This window comes from Musa acuminata, chromosome BXJ2-1, assembly GCF_036884655.1.
Source record: "Musa acuminata AAA Group cultivar baxijiao chromosome BXJ2-1, Cavendish_Baxijiao_AAA, whole genome shotgun sequence".
Lineage (NCBI taxonomy): Eukaryota > Viridiplantae > Streptophyta > Magnoliopsida > Zingiberales > Musaceae > Musa > Musa acuminata.
The window spans coordinates 218,754-234,991 of NC_088338.1; the positions used below are offsets into that span (position 1 = coordinate 218,754).

The 16,238-nt window shown below is 42.9% G+C and overlaps 3 protein-coding genes across 10 annotated transcripts; 2 read left to right on the forward strand and 1 right to left on the reverse strand.

Annotated features, from left to right (window-relative positions):
* Nucleotides 1-182: 182 nt before the first annotated feature.
* LOC135581978 (potassium channel KAT4-like) lies at nucleotides 183-4,464 on the reverse strand. 4 transcript variants are annotated; one of them, XM_065091841.1, is made up of 13 exons: nucleotides 4,117-4,337; nucleotides 3,804-4,019; nucleotides 3,518-3,679; nucleotides 2,865-2,922; nucleotides 2,459-2,776; nucleotides 2,143-2,382; nucleotides 1,978-2,076; nucleotides 1,874-1,906; nucleotides 1,606-1,791; nucleotides 1,392-1,466; nucleotides 1,233-1,302; nucleotides 893-1,051; nucleotides 183-424 (listed from the first exon to the last, which is right to left on the reverse strand). In XM_065091841.1, the coding sequence occupies exons 1-13, from the start codon at nucleotides 4,317-4,319 to the stop codon at nucleotides 321-323; spliced, it is 1,923 nt and encodes a 640-aa protein (XP_064947913.1). In that variant the 5' UTR covers nucleotides 4,320-4,337; the 3' UTR covers nucleotides 183-320. The 4 variants fall into 4 exon arrangements, 3 of the variants coding, with proteins under 3 accessions (XP_064947913.1, XP_064947911.1, XP_064947912.1); XM_065091839.1 differs by having other exon boundaries at nucleotides 184-424; nucleotides 1,973-2,076; nucleotides 2,459-2,922; nucleotides 4,117-4,464; XM_065091840.1 differs by lacking the exon at nucleotides 183-424 and adding an exon at nucleotides 468-771 and having other exon boundaries at nucleotides 1,973-2,076; nucleotides 2,459-2,922; nucleotides 4,117-4,464.
* Nucleotides 4,465-6,560: 2,096 nt separating this feature from the next.
* LOC135598289 (brassinosteroid LRR receptor kinase BRI1-like) lies at nucleotides 6,561-15,223 on the forward strand. 5 transcript variants are annotated; one of them, XM_065091844.1, is made up of 6 exons: nucleotides 6,561-10,148; nucleotides 11,713-11,866; nucleotides 12,237-12,292; nucleotides 13,066-13,252; nucleotides 13,440-14,320; nucleotides 14,419-15,223. In XM_065091844.1, exon 1 carries the CDS (start codon nucleotides 6,664-6,666, stop codon nucleotides 10,051-10,053), a length of 3,390 nt encoding a protein of 1,129 aa, XP_064947916.1. In that variant the 5' UTR covers nucleotides 6,561-6,663; the 3' UTR covers nucleotides 10,054-10,148; nucleotides 11,713-11,866; nucleotides 12,237-12,292; nucleotides 13,066-13,252; nucleotides 13,440-14,320; nucleotides 14,419-15,223. The 5 variants fall into 5 exon arrangements, with proteins under 5 accessions (XP_064947916.1, XP_064947915.1, XP_064947917.1 ...); XM_065091843.1 differs by having other exon boundaries at nucleotides 13,066-14,320; XM_065091845.1 differs by having other exon boundaries at nucleotides 13,072-14,320.
* Nucleotides 14,212-15,059, forward strand: LOC135597891 (uncharacterized). Its single transcript, XM_065091391.1, has 2 exons — nucleotides 14,212-14,320; nucleotides 14,419-15,059. Exons 1-2 carry the CDS (start codon nucleotides 14,212-14,214, stop codon nucleotides 15,057-15,059), a joined length of 750 nt encoding a protein of 249 aa, XP_064947463.1.
* Nucleotides 15,224-16,238: the final 1,015 nt, after the last annotated feature.

Here is a 16,238-nt window from a genome sequence, read left to right on the forward strand (position 1 = left end):
CCTTCAAATATTATGTGTGTGTGTGTATATATATATATATATATATTCCCAGAAAATCATGATTAATTTCTTCTGATCATGATTAGTATCAATTTATGTAATATAATATACTCAATATATATTTATCTTAATTAAAAAAAAGTTAACTATAGGGATATGCTAAATTCAAATTGAGAATGATTACAAATGTAATTAGTATATATATAACAAATGTAATTAGTATATATATATATATACTAATAACATTTAACTGGAAACCCATATTAACATTGATACTATTTGAGCAGATTCTTCTTCTTCTCCTCCTCTTTCTTTCCTCTCTAACATATGAACAAGTGGTCATTGTCTCTAATGGTGCAAATCTCTTCGATTTCTGCACCATCAGGTGCGAGAACCCTCCTTGCTTCCATCCCAAATGTCTTCTCTGCGAACAAACAATGTAAGAGCCATTGCTGAGTTCAACTTTTGTTGGATGGTTGCAATCATTGTCTGTTGTTAGGGAGTATATGAAGAGAAAAAAATTGAAATACATATATTTTACAGACTGATAGAATGTTCTTTGTGATACTAACATTTATGATTCAACAATAACAATAACAACAAAATGGTAACTTTAATGATTGAAATAGACTCAAACTTTTCGGCAAGTATCACTTCTGATAGCTTTAATTAGTTGAGAACTCAGTAACCTTCCCTTGTCATGAACCTGGAATGGATCCACCAGCTGAGACCAAGCACTTTTGATTCTTTTACTACTCACCTCTCATACTTCTTCCATGATGTGTAAGAAATATAGTAAGTTCTGATTGTTATAGGTTTGCTTTAAGCTTAATGCAAAAAACCAGAGATAATTTTGTGAAACTTGAATTTTAGCACAATTAGATCTTCATACCTGCCAATTTCAGTAGTTCTTCCATTGAATCAGGTAGAAAAATGAGTTTTCCTGCAGCATGCCTTCCTATTTTGCTAGTTTCATCAGGATGATGTCCATGAATTGTCACTCTCTTGTCTAAATCACATGAATATGAGCTATAAGCTGCTGTTAGTGGCTCTGCAACAACATACAAGCATGAAATGCTTTACTTCCATATCCAATTTGGATACTTGTTTTGCTGTTCTTGATACAAATGCACACCAAGCAATGATGAAATGGTTATATGATACATAAGATTTCCTCCTATTGGAATCTAATTTTCTGCTAATTCCAGAGGATAGTGTTTCATGATTTCTACCTTGTGCAGCAGTTTCTTGGTCATTTGACATTGATGCTTCAAGATTCTGTAGTTCCTCTGAGATTCCTTCCTGTAGCCGAAAATTCATGATCCTATTTTATAGTCTTAATATAAAATGCTTATGTTTGATGTTTCTTACTGTTTGATAGAGTGATGTACCTCATTCATTTGCTTCAGCAACTCTGGCACAAAGGCTACCTCTTCAATCAAGTCTGTGCTGAGCTCCTTGAGGAACTGCAAATGATCAAAGCCTCAAAAGTCAGAAAAGATGGTGTTCCTCCTCTGTCTGAAACGCTCATCAATATGACAGAACACCAAGAACTAGTAATACTCAATCAACATGTTCTTCGATACGCCATATCCAGCTCCAAACCTGCATGAAGTTGGATAAGACTCTCTTCCCATCTGCGTTATATGGCTGCACAATCTGCATAAAATGTCGATGACTGATTCGAACGACCTGCGAAAGCCTCTTGCTTCGCACCGTAAAGGGCTGTGGGATGTTGAAGATTACCCCAATTTCTCCTACCAGATCTGCAGGACCTACTGTTGACAGAAACTAAAAGTTTCACCTTGTATCAGTAGCACTATGTAAGAATCAGAGAAGTGTGTTCTTCGTTCTCCGACAGCAACTCTCGTACCTTTTCTGCTCCATTCTTAGATGTCAAGACATCCTGCATGATTGCAAGATTAGAAGAAGGGAGTGGTCAAGATGTCAGATGTAGTGTGTGTGTTCTGACCATACCACCGCGCCAGAGACGATGATGTACAGGTCCGTGGGGATCTCGTTCTCTATGATGATGTCCACTTTGGGAGGGAAGTACTCTGCTTTCATCTCTGAAACCTGTCACAGCATATCAGCTTCGCTTGTGTTGATCATGTGTGGTATCAGATAGATTACGATGGTTACCAGCTGCACTATGAACTCCGGTGAGACTCCTTTGAAGAGGTACGTGGCTTCCACGGTGCGCCGGAAGAGGTGCTGGGCGATGGTGGATCTGATCGCCTTGGGCAGGTCCGCGATCACCTCTTCCTGCTGCAACTCCATCGTCTTGAACCGGAGCTGTAGGTGTGCCATCGTCTGCTCCCGCAGGCCGTCCGGCAGCCGGTGCTTGCTCGCGAACCGCGAAACTCGATGAATGGTGTCCCTCTGCGTGCATGCCAGCATCAAAAGATCGACACGGAGCAGCAGGGGAGGATGAAGAGGAAGCAGGACCGGCGGGTACCATGAGGAAGGTGCGGGTGGCGGCGTGGACGATGAGGTTGGTCATGTTGCCGATGAGGTAGGCGGTGAGGCCGATGTTGAAGAGCATGAGGAAGATGGTGAACACCTTCTCGCCGGTGTTCCAGGCGTGCAAGTCGCCGTAGCCGACGGTTGTGAGGGTGGTGATGGACCAGTAAACGGCGTAGGTGTAGCCCAGCCATATGCTTCGCTCTTGGAAATCCGGAATCAGGCTGCCGATCCATGTCTTCTCCTTCACCCGGTAGTGGATGGCCATCCAGTAATACACGCAAGCCGATGAGTGCACCGCGAACAGTGTCACCTGCGCCAGGAAGAAGAAGAAGAAGACAACGTGGCCCAAAAGACCCCAACTCATGCGGATTCCATGCGTGGCATGCAGATGAGCTTACGCAGATGAGCTTCACGTATCTTGTCCAGAAGTAGCTGAATCGAATGTCCTTCTCCAGCCTGCAATACATCATTTGGTACGAGAAAGATGAATGAGAATTAACAATCTATTTCAAACGACAAGAGTAATTCTAACATCAAAGAAAATATAACATATTTGTTCGTCGATAGAAATATTCATGTGTCAAACAAAAAAGAGATGAAAACATCACCTTATGCCCATTTGGTCATTGAATATGAAGGTCTGTCAGCAGTTGGTGCCATTAGTAGATTGTGAACTAAAATATTGGATTTGCTGCATAATGTGATCTTCATATGACATGCTTTAATCCAAGTTCACAATGGATGGGACAAGGAATTTGGTTTAGTTTATGAGATAATTAGATTCCTTTTGGACGAGCTCTGCTGTCCATCACTTGCACAACACTTACCCATCATTGTTTTGTCAGGGAACAGCAGGAGATCAGAAGCAAATCAATGAATGGAGGCCACAGAGGAGATCACAATGGATTTTGTGTATCATCATGTTGGATTTTCATTTTGCCAAGAGAAATCTAAGGACTTGTTCTTTGTATCTGAAGATTCCCTAGTTTCATGTTTATGGCCTACCGGAGATTAGAATATTACGTAGAGGAAGTGACGATTGAGAGCATACCTTGCGAACAGCTTGCTTGCCCGCCGGAGCCGCCACAGCCGGAGCAGATTCACGACTCCAAAGACCGACCCACCGTTCCCTCTACCGGTGATGATTCGGTATATGATATGGAAGGGGATGGTAGATGCCACGTCCATCACAAACCATGGCCGTGTCAAGTATCTGTAGCACACAAGAAGATGAGATGATCAGTTTGATTAGAGAGAGAAAGAGAGAGAGGTGGACATGGCTGTCTTGTTGAGCTTGAAGATGAGGAGATTCAGATTCTATGTGCACGCAACTGCACCTCTTTGCTATCTTTCTCCGGTCGTCTACGAGGAGGTACGTGGAGCTGTTGAAGTAGGCGACGGAGAAGGAGACGACGATGTCGACGCCGAAGAACACGTCGACGACGAGGTCGACGACGAGGAGCGAGCCCGAGCTCACCTGTGGAAACGCCAGCTCCAACGGCGACGCCCATGCTGAGTAGAACACCAGCACGATCAGAAACATCTGCCACCACCTGTCCCAAGGAATCAAGAACTTGTTTCACACTCGATGACGAACAAGGGAGGAAGCGAAATGAGTGAGAGAGAGAGAGAGAGAGTGGTCTTCTTGACCTGTAACGGGGATCATACGGTGCAATGATATATTTCTTGATGTCAGGGTAGTTTCCATCAACGCCAGCTCCGAAGGCCGGAAGGAGGCTACTGGAGAGCGCAGCGAAGCTCTTAATCTGGCCACTCGACCATCCTCGTCTTATCAACCATGGCTTCTGCTTCCTCCTCTCGTCATCCACCATGGCTTCCTCTCTGTTGCTCATCTTCTGGTGCAGTAGCCCTACCAGAGAGAGAGAGAGAGAGAGAGAGAGAGAGAGAGAGATTCTTACTGCTACTTGAAGAAGGTTGGAAACATGAAGTGTTTCTGATTTCCATCTGCAACACGCAATATACTATCTATAAGAATGACCTGATCATGCTTCTTTAGAAGTCTGATAATGATAAAGATTGCTACATGAGTAAGTTATTTGTTTATGGTGAATCATTGCAGGAAAAGTCAACTGCTACTCAGCTCATAGTTGTATAGTCCACCAAGGCCTAAGAGGTCTCCAGTCTACCAATGTAGCTTGGAGAGATGCCAAACACTAATTGGATCTTGCAACAGTTTACTTCTTCTTTAATGAATTTTGCAGGATTAGGTTCAGCACTGCCTACTCTTAAATATGTTGCTCGAGGATCACAATAAGATAAAATTCTTTATGTTGTGTGGTATAATTTTGATGGTTCTCTGATTCTTTTTTTTCTTTTGTGGACCAGTTGATAGTTAATATCTTGTTCTGGTTTTATGTAACAATGCTGCCTAATAAATCATTCATGTCACATGTTTAAATATTAATGTTTGATTAAAAAAATATGAGTGATATCGATGATACTTTGATTAACTTAATTTGATTTGAACTCGCATAGACAATAAATCTTTAGAAACGATTAAGAGAATCTTAAATATTCAACCCGATGTTGACGTATAAGAAGACTAAGGTCAAATAGGATTCTTGATGTGATATCTCTGATGCTTAAGTTAATAATAGAATAAAATAAAAATTATGAATAATCAATGTGACATCAATTATTGTAATATAATAAACCTTTTATAATTGATCCAGTTGAAAAAACTATTTTAGGATATGAATAAAAAATAATATTTTATATTGAATTGATGTCTTGATAGAGGTAAACATTTCCTATATGTTGCTATGAGAATTTGACTGTAAAGGCTTTAAATGGAGCATACTCCTATTGCTTGTTCCTATCTAAAGAAGCCATTACATTATGTTACCTTTCAGTAATTAGTGTTGTTACTAAGCAATGCATAATGCTGTGATCTTATGCAGAGATTACAGATGACATGTTAGTGTTACACTGATCTTTTACAACAAGGAAGCTTCCATGCTCATCCATGAGCTCTTTGGAGAGGGAGAAAGCTCCACAAACTTCCAAGATTCATGAATTGCTCTTGGACAAAACATCAACTGTTGCATTGAAAAGTGGGGTTCCTTGTGCTGAATTTTCTAGATATAGTAAGTACTCTTTGGATTCCAGCAGAACAGGAGGCTGCAAGTGAAAGAATACTTACCTATGGACTTGTGTGTGGAGTTGTAACACTCCTTAGTGGTTTAGACCAAACGAAGTAGATAGGCTAGTTAACTCATCAGATTCGAGTCATGATATTTGGTATCAGAGTCGATCTAGCATTTGAACATTTAAGTCCTTATAGAGATATTTTAAATCATTTTATAATTTTTACTAAGATTATATATATATATAATCAAAAGTATTAATTGTTTATGAGGTCTATATATCTCGCTAGATTTGATATGTCCTTCTTGATTTGATATGTTAAATTTGAATATGAAGTAATTACCTTTGAAAAGTTTGGATGACATAAATATTCATGAAAATATTAAGATTATTGCATATGAATATATATTCCTTAAATTTTCTAAAAAATATATATTCCTTAAATTTTCTAAAAAATATATATTCATAAACGTTTATTCACTAGTTTAAATTAAAAACAATTATTAGACATTTAAATTCTTTCCCCAGCCATTAAAGCCTTCTCATCACCGTTGGTTCGTCAATTCCCCGCCAAGACCGACGGTCGAGATCGCGGTGATGGTTGGCCACCTTATTTTATATGACCAAAACGTCCCTCACGGACATAACACATATCATATAATGGCCCATAATATTAAGGGTAATTTCATCAGAACTCAGAATCACCGTATAATCCTCGATCGAGTCGGTTTGAACGGCCATGATCGGCACATGCGAGCATGGGCTGGGCTCCTTCAACGCACGTGACTTCGGGTCGGGCCGTGTAAGCCCCCCGCTCGTGGTCCCGCACAGGTGCCTTCACGGTCCTTCTAATCACGATGCGGGACCCACTGCGTAAGCATAACACAACCTCCACCGAAAAAGCAGGTATGTCACACGGGTGGCCCGCAGAAAAGTGGCCAAGCGTTGTTCTTCTTTTTTTATATAGAAAGAATACCACGTCCACTTCCTCTCGACTGTGTTTGACTGCTGGTCTCTGCGCACCTGCGCGAGCGCGGATAGCGTGACCGATGGCGGAAACCAAACCCTAGCGAGACCCTATCCGGCACCATGGTGGGTCGAGAACACCGACGCTCCTCCTCCTCCGCCTTCTTTTTCTGCCTCGCCTGCCTACTCTGCTTCCTAGGTATCGCCTTCGGGTCGGGCGACGCTGGCGATTTGGAGCTCCTGATGTCATTCAAGGCCGCGGTCGCCAACCCTCAGCTGCTCCCCAGCTGGGACCACCTCGGCGGTGGCCCCTGCTCCTTTTCCGGCGTCATCTGTAGCCCCGGCGGCCGCGTCGCAGGTGTCGTGCTGCAGGGCGTCTCACTCGGCGCCGACTTCCGCGCTGTGTCGTCCTCAATCCTCGCCCTCGGTGGCCTCGAAAGCCTCTCCCTACGTGCTGTGAACCTCACTGGGGCCCTTGACGGTGGCCGGTGCGGCGGCAGGCTCTCCGACATCGATCTCTCCGGCAACGGCCTCTGGGGTTCCCTCGCCGAGATCTCCTCTCTCGCCGCGGCTTGCCCCGGGCTGAGATCGCTCAATCTCTCTGGCAACTCCGTCGGGGTTCTGCCGGCTGCTGCAGTGAAAGATGGTCATGTCGTCGTCGGGTTCGAGATCGAGACGCTTGACCTCTCCTTCAACAAGGTCTCCAGAGAGGACGAACTCCGGTGGCTCCTCTCCAACCTGGGCTCTGTCCGCCGCCTCGACCTGGCCGGGAACCGCTTTTCCGACGGGATTCCGGCCATTCCCAACTGCTCCTACCTTCAGCACCTGGACCTTTCGATGAGCGGCCTCTCCGGCGAGATCAGCGTCGGGGTCTTCAGTGGCTGTCGGAGCTTGACCTACTTGAATCTCTCCTCCAACCACTTCACCGGTACCCTCCCCTCCGACCTCTCCTCCTGCACTTCCTTGGTCTCTCTCAGTCTTTCCAACAACAACTTCTCCGGCGAGTTACCCCTTGAAACCCTCATCTCGATGCCGCATCTCAAGACCCTTGAGCTCGCCTTCAACAATCTCACCGGCAGCCTCGGCGACTTGATCACCAAGATGCCGATGCTCGAAGTGCTCGACCTCAGCTCCAACTCCTTGACGGGATCGATCCCCTCGGAGTTGTGCCCGAGCCCAATCTTCGGCTTGGTGACGCTCTACTTACAGAACAACCAGCTCACTGGCCGCATCCCAGAGTCGCTGAGCAATTGCACCAAGCTCGTCTCCCTGGATGTCAGCCTCAATTACATTGGCGGAGCCATTCCTTCCACGCTCGGCTTGCTCCCTTCGCTTTGTGATCTCATCATGTGGCAGAATTTGCTGGAGGGTGAGATCCCACCGGAACTTTCCAATATCCGAACCCTCAAGAACCTCATCCTTGACAACAATGACCTCACTGGGTCGATCCCTGCCACCCTTGTCAATTGCACTAGCTTGAATTGGCTCTCTCTGTCGAGCAACCGCCTGAGCGGATCGATCCCCTCATGGATTGGCCAGCTTCGCAATTTGGCCATTCTCAAGCTCGGCAACAACTCCTTCTCCGCTTCGATCCCTCCTGACCTCGGGGATTGCAGGAGCTTGATATGGCTGGACCTCAGCAACAACCAGCTCAATGGATCGATTCCCCCAGCCCTGGCCGACCAGTCTGGCAAGATTGCGGTGGGCTTAGTCACTGGTGAGCCTTACGTGTATCTGAAGAACGATGGCACCAGTGGATGCCGTGGAACAGGCAATCTACTCGAGTTTGGCGGGATCCGACCAGAGGACCTCGATCGATTGCCCAGCCGACAGTTTTGTAACTTCACGAGGGTCTACAAGGGGATTACCCAGTATACCTTCAATAATAATGGCTCGATGCTCTTTCTCGATCTCTCTTACAATCAGCTCAGTGGAGAGATCCCCAAAAAGTTCGGCAGCATGTACCACCTTCTGATCTTGAACTTGGGCCACAATATGCTCTCTGGTCCGATACCACCAGAATTGGGGAGCTTGCGGTATGCTGCAGGGTTGGATCTCTCTCATAATGCTCTTGAGGGGCCGATTCCACCATCGTTCTCTGGCCTTGCAATGTTGTCCGAGATTGATCTCTCAAACAATAAGCTCAATGGGTCTATTCCTGAACTAGGTCAGCTGGCGACCTTCCCCCGGTACCGCTACGAGAACAATTCAGGCCTCTGTGGGTTTCCTCTCCCGTCTTGCAAGGACCTTGCTGGGCCTAAATCAAGCACTCAACACGGGAGGTCTCACCATGGTCAAGCCTCTCTTGCCGGGAGCATTGCAATGGGATTGCTTTTCTCCCTGTTCTGCATTTTTGGTCTAGCCATAATCATAATTGAGACAAAGAAGAGGCGAAAGGAGAAAGACAACAGTAACTGCTCAAGGGACATTTATTTTGATAGCCGATCTCCCTCAAACACCACCAGTTTGAACTGGAAGCTGACTGCCACCAAGGATGCATTGGCTATCAACCTTTCCACATTTGAGATGCCTCTCAAGAATCTCTCTTTTGTGGATCTGGTTGAGGCAACCAATGGCTTCCACAATGACTTCCTGATAGGTTCTGGTGGATTTGGTGATGTTTACAGAGCCCAGCTGAAGGATGGTAGTGTTGTTGCCGTCAAGAAATTGAAACATGTGAGTGGGCAAGGTGATCGAGAGTTCACAGCTGAGATGGAGACCATTGGGAAGATCAAGCACTGCAACCTGGTTTCCCTTCTGGGCTACTGCAAAGTTGCAGAAGAGCGGCTTTTGGTCTATGAGTACATGAAATATGGGAGCCTAGAAGATGTGTTGCATGAATGCAATAAGGTAAAAATCAAGCTGAATTGGGCAGCGAGGAGGATAATTGCTCTGGGGGCAGCCAGAGGTTTAGCATTCTTACACCATGACTGCATTCCTCACATAATTCACAGAGATATGAAGTCCAGCAATGTTCTTCTTGATGACAGCTTGGAAGCCCGGGTCTCAGATTTTGGCATGGCGAGACAGATGAGTGCAGTGGACACACACTTGAGTGTGTCTGCACTAGCAGGTACACCTGGCTATGTCCCACCCGAATACTATCAGAGCTTTCGATGCACCACCAATGGCGATGTTTACAGCTATGGTGTTGTCTTGCTCGAGCTGCTCACTGGAAGACGGTCGACAGGCTCCACAGACTTTGGAGACAACAATTTGGTGGGGTGGGTGAAGCAGCACTCAAAGCTCAGAATAAGTGATGTATTTGACCCAGAGCTACTGCAGGAGGACCCGCACCTGGAGCTGGAGTTATTAGAGCACCTTAAGATCGCTTGTGCCTGCCTCGATGATAGGCCGCTGAGGCGACCCACAATGCTAGAGGTGATGACAATGTTGAAGAGTATACAGGCAGGTTCAACTGTGAACACCATGTATTCAGCCCCTGCAGCCTCGAATGGGGGCTGCTGTGACGGGGATATGACCCTGACGGATGGGAGAGAAGCAAAAGAGTAGAGAAGGGGATAAATTCAAGAGGACAGGATCTTTCTGCAGGAAGGAGCTGATTGCCTTCACAAAGGCTCCCCGGACAAATATGGTCTGTAGCAGTGGTATGAGAAAAACTTTCCCTTTAGCTTCAGTCTAGAGTACATTGTACGTATATAAAACATTGTTGTTTCTTGTTTTCTTACATTAAATGTTTTCATACATGATGGTCTCATCTTGTCACAATTCTGTACATACAAAGCGAATTTCTTCAGTTCCTCTTCCACTTTAGAAATGCTTTTGTCTTTCACCTAATTACTAAATTGTCTTGTTTGCTTTAGATGCTTCAAAGTATGACAGTGCAGTGAGTATTTTTATCTATATCTGTTTACGCCTTCCCATTCTCATTGGCTGTTTCTCAAAAGAGATACTGAGATAACTACTATGTTAGGATTGAAAAAAATAATCTGCAGACCTTAATTTATGTTATGCTTTGGAACTTATAGAATGATTCTATTCAAAAGTGTTATTTAACCCTAGAAACTTAAGTCCTCACTAATCAAAACGGCCATGTAGAAGTTTTGTAACTTTAGCCATTTCTTATCCAACCTTTATGTCCTCAAAGCTTGTTGAAAGATTTTGCCATTGTCCAAATATCTTATGGATATTAAACCATTACAAGCTACACTGAGTTATAAATAACACACGCCTGTTTGTTAAATATTATGCTATTTAAAACTGCTGGTGTCTCACCCAATACTGCAAATGGATATTGATCTACAACAGACCAAAACCCATAAAATAAGCTGATGTGAAGCAATAAAAGAAAAGGTAACGAAAACATTATTCAAAAGAGTGAAAAAGAATCTGGAGATTTTAGTCAAGCAGAAGAAAGTTACACATGTGCATCTTGATAGCAGCAATTTGACCCTGGGCAACCTTGCTGGATCTCCTCCATGTAGTTTCTTTCCTTTGAGCTATACACCTCTTCGTCGTTGGAGGCAACTTGTGTCTTCAATCCTTCTCATGGGTGCCATCAATTACCTAAGTGTCTCCCAATAATCAGTTGCGTATGCTTGGCTGATCCGAAAATATTAGTAGTTTTTTCTTTATAATATTTGCTCCAGAATGTTATCTTTGTTGCTCGGATATACTTTCACAATGCATTCATGCATCCTTTCATATATCGGGTTAGAAGGCATCTGGACAAGGGTATGTTCTATAATATTTATAAAAAATGGGTTTACATGGAAAAGTGTATGTTCCCTTATTTTCTTTGGCATGTTTTTTTTATTATACAGTCACTGATTAAGATTCTGCACGGTATAGATTCAGATCTAATGCATCAGAACAAGGGGTATGAGTTTATCTCTTCTAGTCATGTGCACTGATCTGGCCAGAACACTGAATTATTTGAGTCCTGCTAATCTTCCACTTAGCATTAGACATAGATTATAGCAGCAGACAACCAGTTCTCTAAGCTGTTAACTAGTTGCCATAGATTGAGGTTTGATATAATCGACTCCCCATAAATGCATACTAAAGAGCAAGGATTTGCAAACAGCAGCAACATAAACAATTATGAACTCAATTATCAACTGCTTTATTCCTCTGTATACAACATTGTGCATTGGCATGTATTATTGTTACTGGAATGGCATCTTAATGTTATCATCTTGGCTTTTACAGAGAGAAAAGCGGGGCGGCGGGTCGCTGGTGGCTGCTTGCTCTGCACACTTGCATGGAGGACATGGAGGAGCAGGAAGGCACAAGGACCAATGGGAGAAAGCATCAAAGCCACGCCCAAGTATGAATCATGCTTTCAAGGAGTAGATTGTGTCAGGTACCACACAAATCTCTGGCCTTCTCGCCGAGTGGGTATGCATCTCTTTCCATTTATGTTCCCTGGTGTTTGTCAAAGTTGATGTCGACTAGATATTAGATCCTATTACAGAACATTTGAACATGTATCATCCCAAGGTAATATTATCTCTTCCAAATGCATGGCTGAGGATTTTTTTAGGTTCTCTCCATCAATGGAGTTTAGTACTGCTATGTGTGCACACTAAGATCTGCACATGTTGGTGATGATGTGATATCGTACAACCTGTTGGATAGCTCTAAAAGAGTCAAGTCTTGTCTCATGGGTTGTGCCTTCGAATCTGTCCTCTCTCTTATCGATCTCTTATTGCTTATTTACGTGTCTTCCTCAGGCGCGATGAACAGGTTCGAGCTGTGGAAGATCTTGGGTTGCTGAACATTGCAACAGGTCCAGCTTTGTAACGCCACAATTTTTCTTTGCATATTTTTGTGTATATTAACCATTATTTTGATGAGCTAAATCTTCGTGTTACTGCTAATGAATGAGATTCCTCGTACTCATATCGAGGATTGAACGTTAAGTACATCGATTCAAATCAGAAATGACCCGAGCCAGACCAGCTGGTCTATGGTCAGAGTTGGAATTGTACGTTGACAGATAAGATGGGACCTCTATGATAGGCACCGTCATGGTGATGGACCCAATGATGGAGACCGGAGAATGGTTCACCGTGACGACCGAATTATTTGGTCGGAAGGTGGATACCAACCGGGCTGGTCAATTGTTTCTTTCCTAGTTTTGCCCACAAAAATAAAAAGAAAAACCCAAGGCATGAAACAGAAGAAAAAAAAAACTCATCAAAGAGCCTTGATTTATTTGCAGAAGATGGCCGGAGCTAATTCCCATTTTATTCTTGGGAAAAAAAACTTGCATATATTTTCCTTAAAAAACGGTGCATACTTATGTTTTTCTAATTAACCTTTGTCAGTTGAGTGTTGGCATTAATGTCTTTTTAAAATCCATCAAGAATAAGCATTTTAGATATTTTATGTTCTTTTCTTATCTCAGATTAGCTATTTTAACTGTGACTAGTATTGATTAATATAAGGATTTTTGGATGGATGCTAACATGAGAATATATATAGATGTGTGTGTGTGTAAAATCTCTTTACCCAATGCTCATCATTTTGGTCAATTAAATAGCTCATTCTTACTGATAGTGACAGTCCAAGATTCCAATGAAGCATATCATGTGATGTGCCAACCAAGTGGAAAAGCTCACCACATCTCCAATGCCACTTGCTCCTCCACAAAAGAAGATACTCTCAATCCTGTCCATCACCAAGAAAGGGACAAGGCACACCAACCTGTGGACAAAGCAGTGCCCAATGGCCTCCACCTGAGCTGGTTAGTGGAAGGTTTCTTTTGTACCTCTCTTCTCAATAGTAGGTAACCATCGCCAGGTACTAGTCTTCAGTGCTGCTTCTTATATGCTATAATCTATTCAATGTTTTAATGATGAAGTCAATCAACATTAAGATTATGCTGCAGTTACATCTGGAATTTGAGTTGCATTATAATTGGATGATTTCAGTGTCTGGCAACTGATCACTGGAACCACAGAGTCATATGCCAAAGACAAGTGGGTCAAGGGTAGAGAGATACTATCATATGGTGTACAGAAGAATTGATATAAAATTGTGGTGAAAAGGAGCCACCCAGTGGATCCACCAGTTGTGCAGCAGATGGCAGCCTGACAATACCAAGAGCTTCCTAAGACTTGCAACCATCACTAGCAGAAACAGAAAAATGGCAAGAAATCAAGAAAGCTTCTTGACTCACTAAGAGAGAGAGAGAGAGAGAGAGGAATGGATTGTTGAGATACTATAACTGTTCCATGTTGTGGTGAGTGATCCAGTTCTTTGAGGTAGAGTGCAACAGAAGACTTGCTTCGACTCGAAGGATTCAGAAATAGAGCAGTCTCAGCTTTATACTTGCAGAGTATTTGACATCAAACAGTGATGTCTACAGCTTCTCAGATATGCATATACATACACATGGGAAACAATGCATTGTTGGGCAAAGCAAATAGAAGACCGGACATGTCTGCAAGCCGAGCCGCACAAGAACGTAGGAAAGCACAAAAAAAGGGCATCCATTTAGCCAAGGAAGAGCGAAGGATTCTTTACGTTTCCTTTCATGTAAGGGAAGATAAGGCATCCCAAGGAGAGGTTTGGAATGACCGCGACGCCATGCAAAGCCACCGCAACGAACCGAGAAAGAAGAGGTGTACTATAAATACAGCAGCCGGCCTCCAAGCATGCTGCACACGACACCAGCAGTTCATCTTCTCTCTATCAATTTCCATGGATGGCTCGAGAGGACAGCCCAAGCAGCTGGTTTACCAGGATCTGCAGCCACCCACCGAGTGGAATGAGACCGCTCATAATCATATCATCCGTGTTCTTCTTCCAGGTAGAATGGCAATGACGAGAAAAGATTCATATGGGTTTTAGCCATCAAAAAAATTGTTCATGCATTATCTCATACATCTTTCGTGCATGAAAACATAGGTTTTAAGGCGGAAGACATCAAGATCCGTGTTGACGACGACTCCAGGAAGCTGAAGGTGAAGGGCAGGAGGCGTGTGGGTCAGGCTACGGTGGAGCGTTTTGAGCGTGATTTCGACGTTCCTCAAGATGCCGACCTCGAAAGGGTCGGTGGGAGGTTCCAAGATGGCTGGCTTTCCGTCATCATGCCAAAGAAGAAGACACAAGAAACAGAATCAACTCAGGTGGGTATCTCACAGGAAGAAGATAAGAAGAAGAAAGAGGAAGAGCCCATCCTGCAAGAGAAGCCAGAGAGTGGTCAGCACAAGGCCGTCGAGAAGCCCATAGACGGTGTTGGGATCAAGGAAAGACATTTCCCCATGGGAATACCAGCAGGTGGTGACAGGAAACAGGAAGAAGAGAAGGCAAAGAGTAGAACGGAGAGTGGAGAGAAGCCCAAGAGTTGCTGCACTAACAAAGATGGCAGAAAGGAAGGTGTGAGTTGGATGAAGAGGATGAAGGGGATGGAGGAGTGGGTCGACTCTCAAGTGGTGGATAAGCTGGTGGAGAGCTTCAACAAGAACAGGAACGTCATTGCTGCTGCAGCTGTAGGCTTCTCCATTGGGTTCTACGTGTCCTTAAAGCTGAGGTCAAGCAGCAGATGAGGCCAGCAAGCATGCAGAAGCCATGCGCAGTCTCACGTACTCCACTTTAACTTCCAGTTATTGGTTTCTCATGTTCTATATAAACACTACCACACTGTTCCCATCTCCTGTATTCTTCACAATAACTAAAGAAATCAAAACAAATAGTAGATATTTGCTTTTAATTAATCATTTCAAGCATATGGAATCACCATCTAGTCTTAAATAACTCAATTAGGTCTCTCAAATCTTGTTTTAGTGAGGGGGGGGTTTTGTTAAAATAAATTATAATGCAGAAAAATTTTAATACGAATATTGAAATCTTTAAGGATAGATCATGGATGTCATATCTCATCTTAGATTTGCAAATAAGAAGTTAAACTTTTTGTTTTTCCTACTTTCCATATTACATGTTTATGTTTCTATATTACATGTTTGATTAGATTCATTATATACACAAGAGCAGAGGATCAAGAGTTTTTTGTTATCCTCAAGATTTTTTAATATAGATGAACTTTCTTTTTATTACCTAATAGTCTTATTTAAAATCTAATTAGATCTATAATATATTTTATTATCATTATAATAACTAATATTTGCCTAAGATCATATAATAAATAAATTAACAAAAAAATCTCTGAAATTCAATTATATTAATAAATAAATAAGATAATTCATGATAGAGGACAAAAATTTGGAGAGACCGCCATTGACTCGCACAAGATTAAGCCACAACTTATGCACCCAATATTCAATTTGATCCAAAGGCCCATATAGATCCACGTCCATATATAGTTGGATCCATATGTAACTAATATCACCTAACATAATCTATCTAATAACATAATTTTTAACCAAATGTTGATATTTTTTGCTCATTCTTTAGATCAATGGTATATGCTTACCTGTAATACCATACTCTTAGTCCCACTTATATCATACATATAAGAGTAATACCCTACTCTTAGTCCCACTTATATCATACGTGTATTTGCCTATTCTTTAGATCAATGGTATATGCTTCTTGATTATCTATTTGAGGATGAAAAGCAATGTTAAAAACTAACTTTGTCTCTAGTGCCTTATAAAAACTTTTCTCGTATCTTAATATGAATATAAAACCTCGATATGATACAATCAATATAGACATAGAAGTCTAACTATTTCTTGGATATATAATTGAGCATATTAATTCATGGA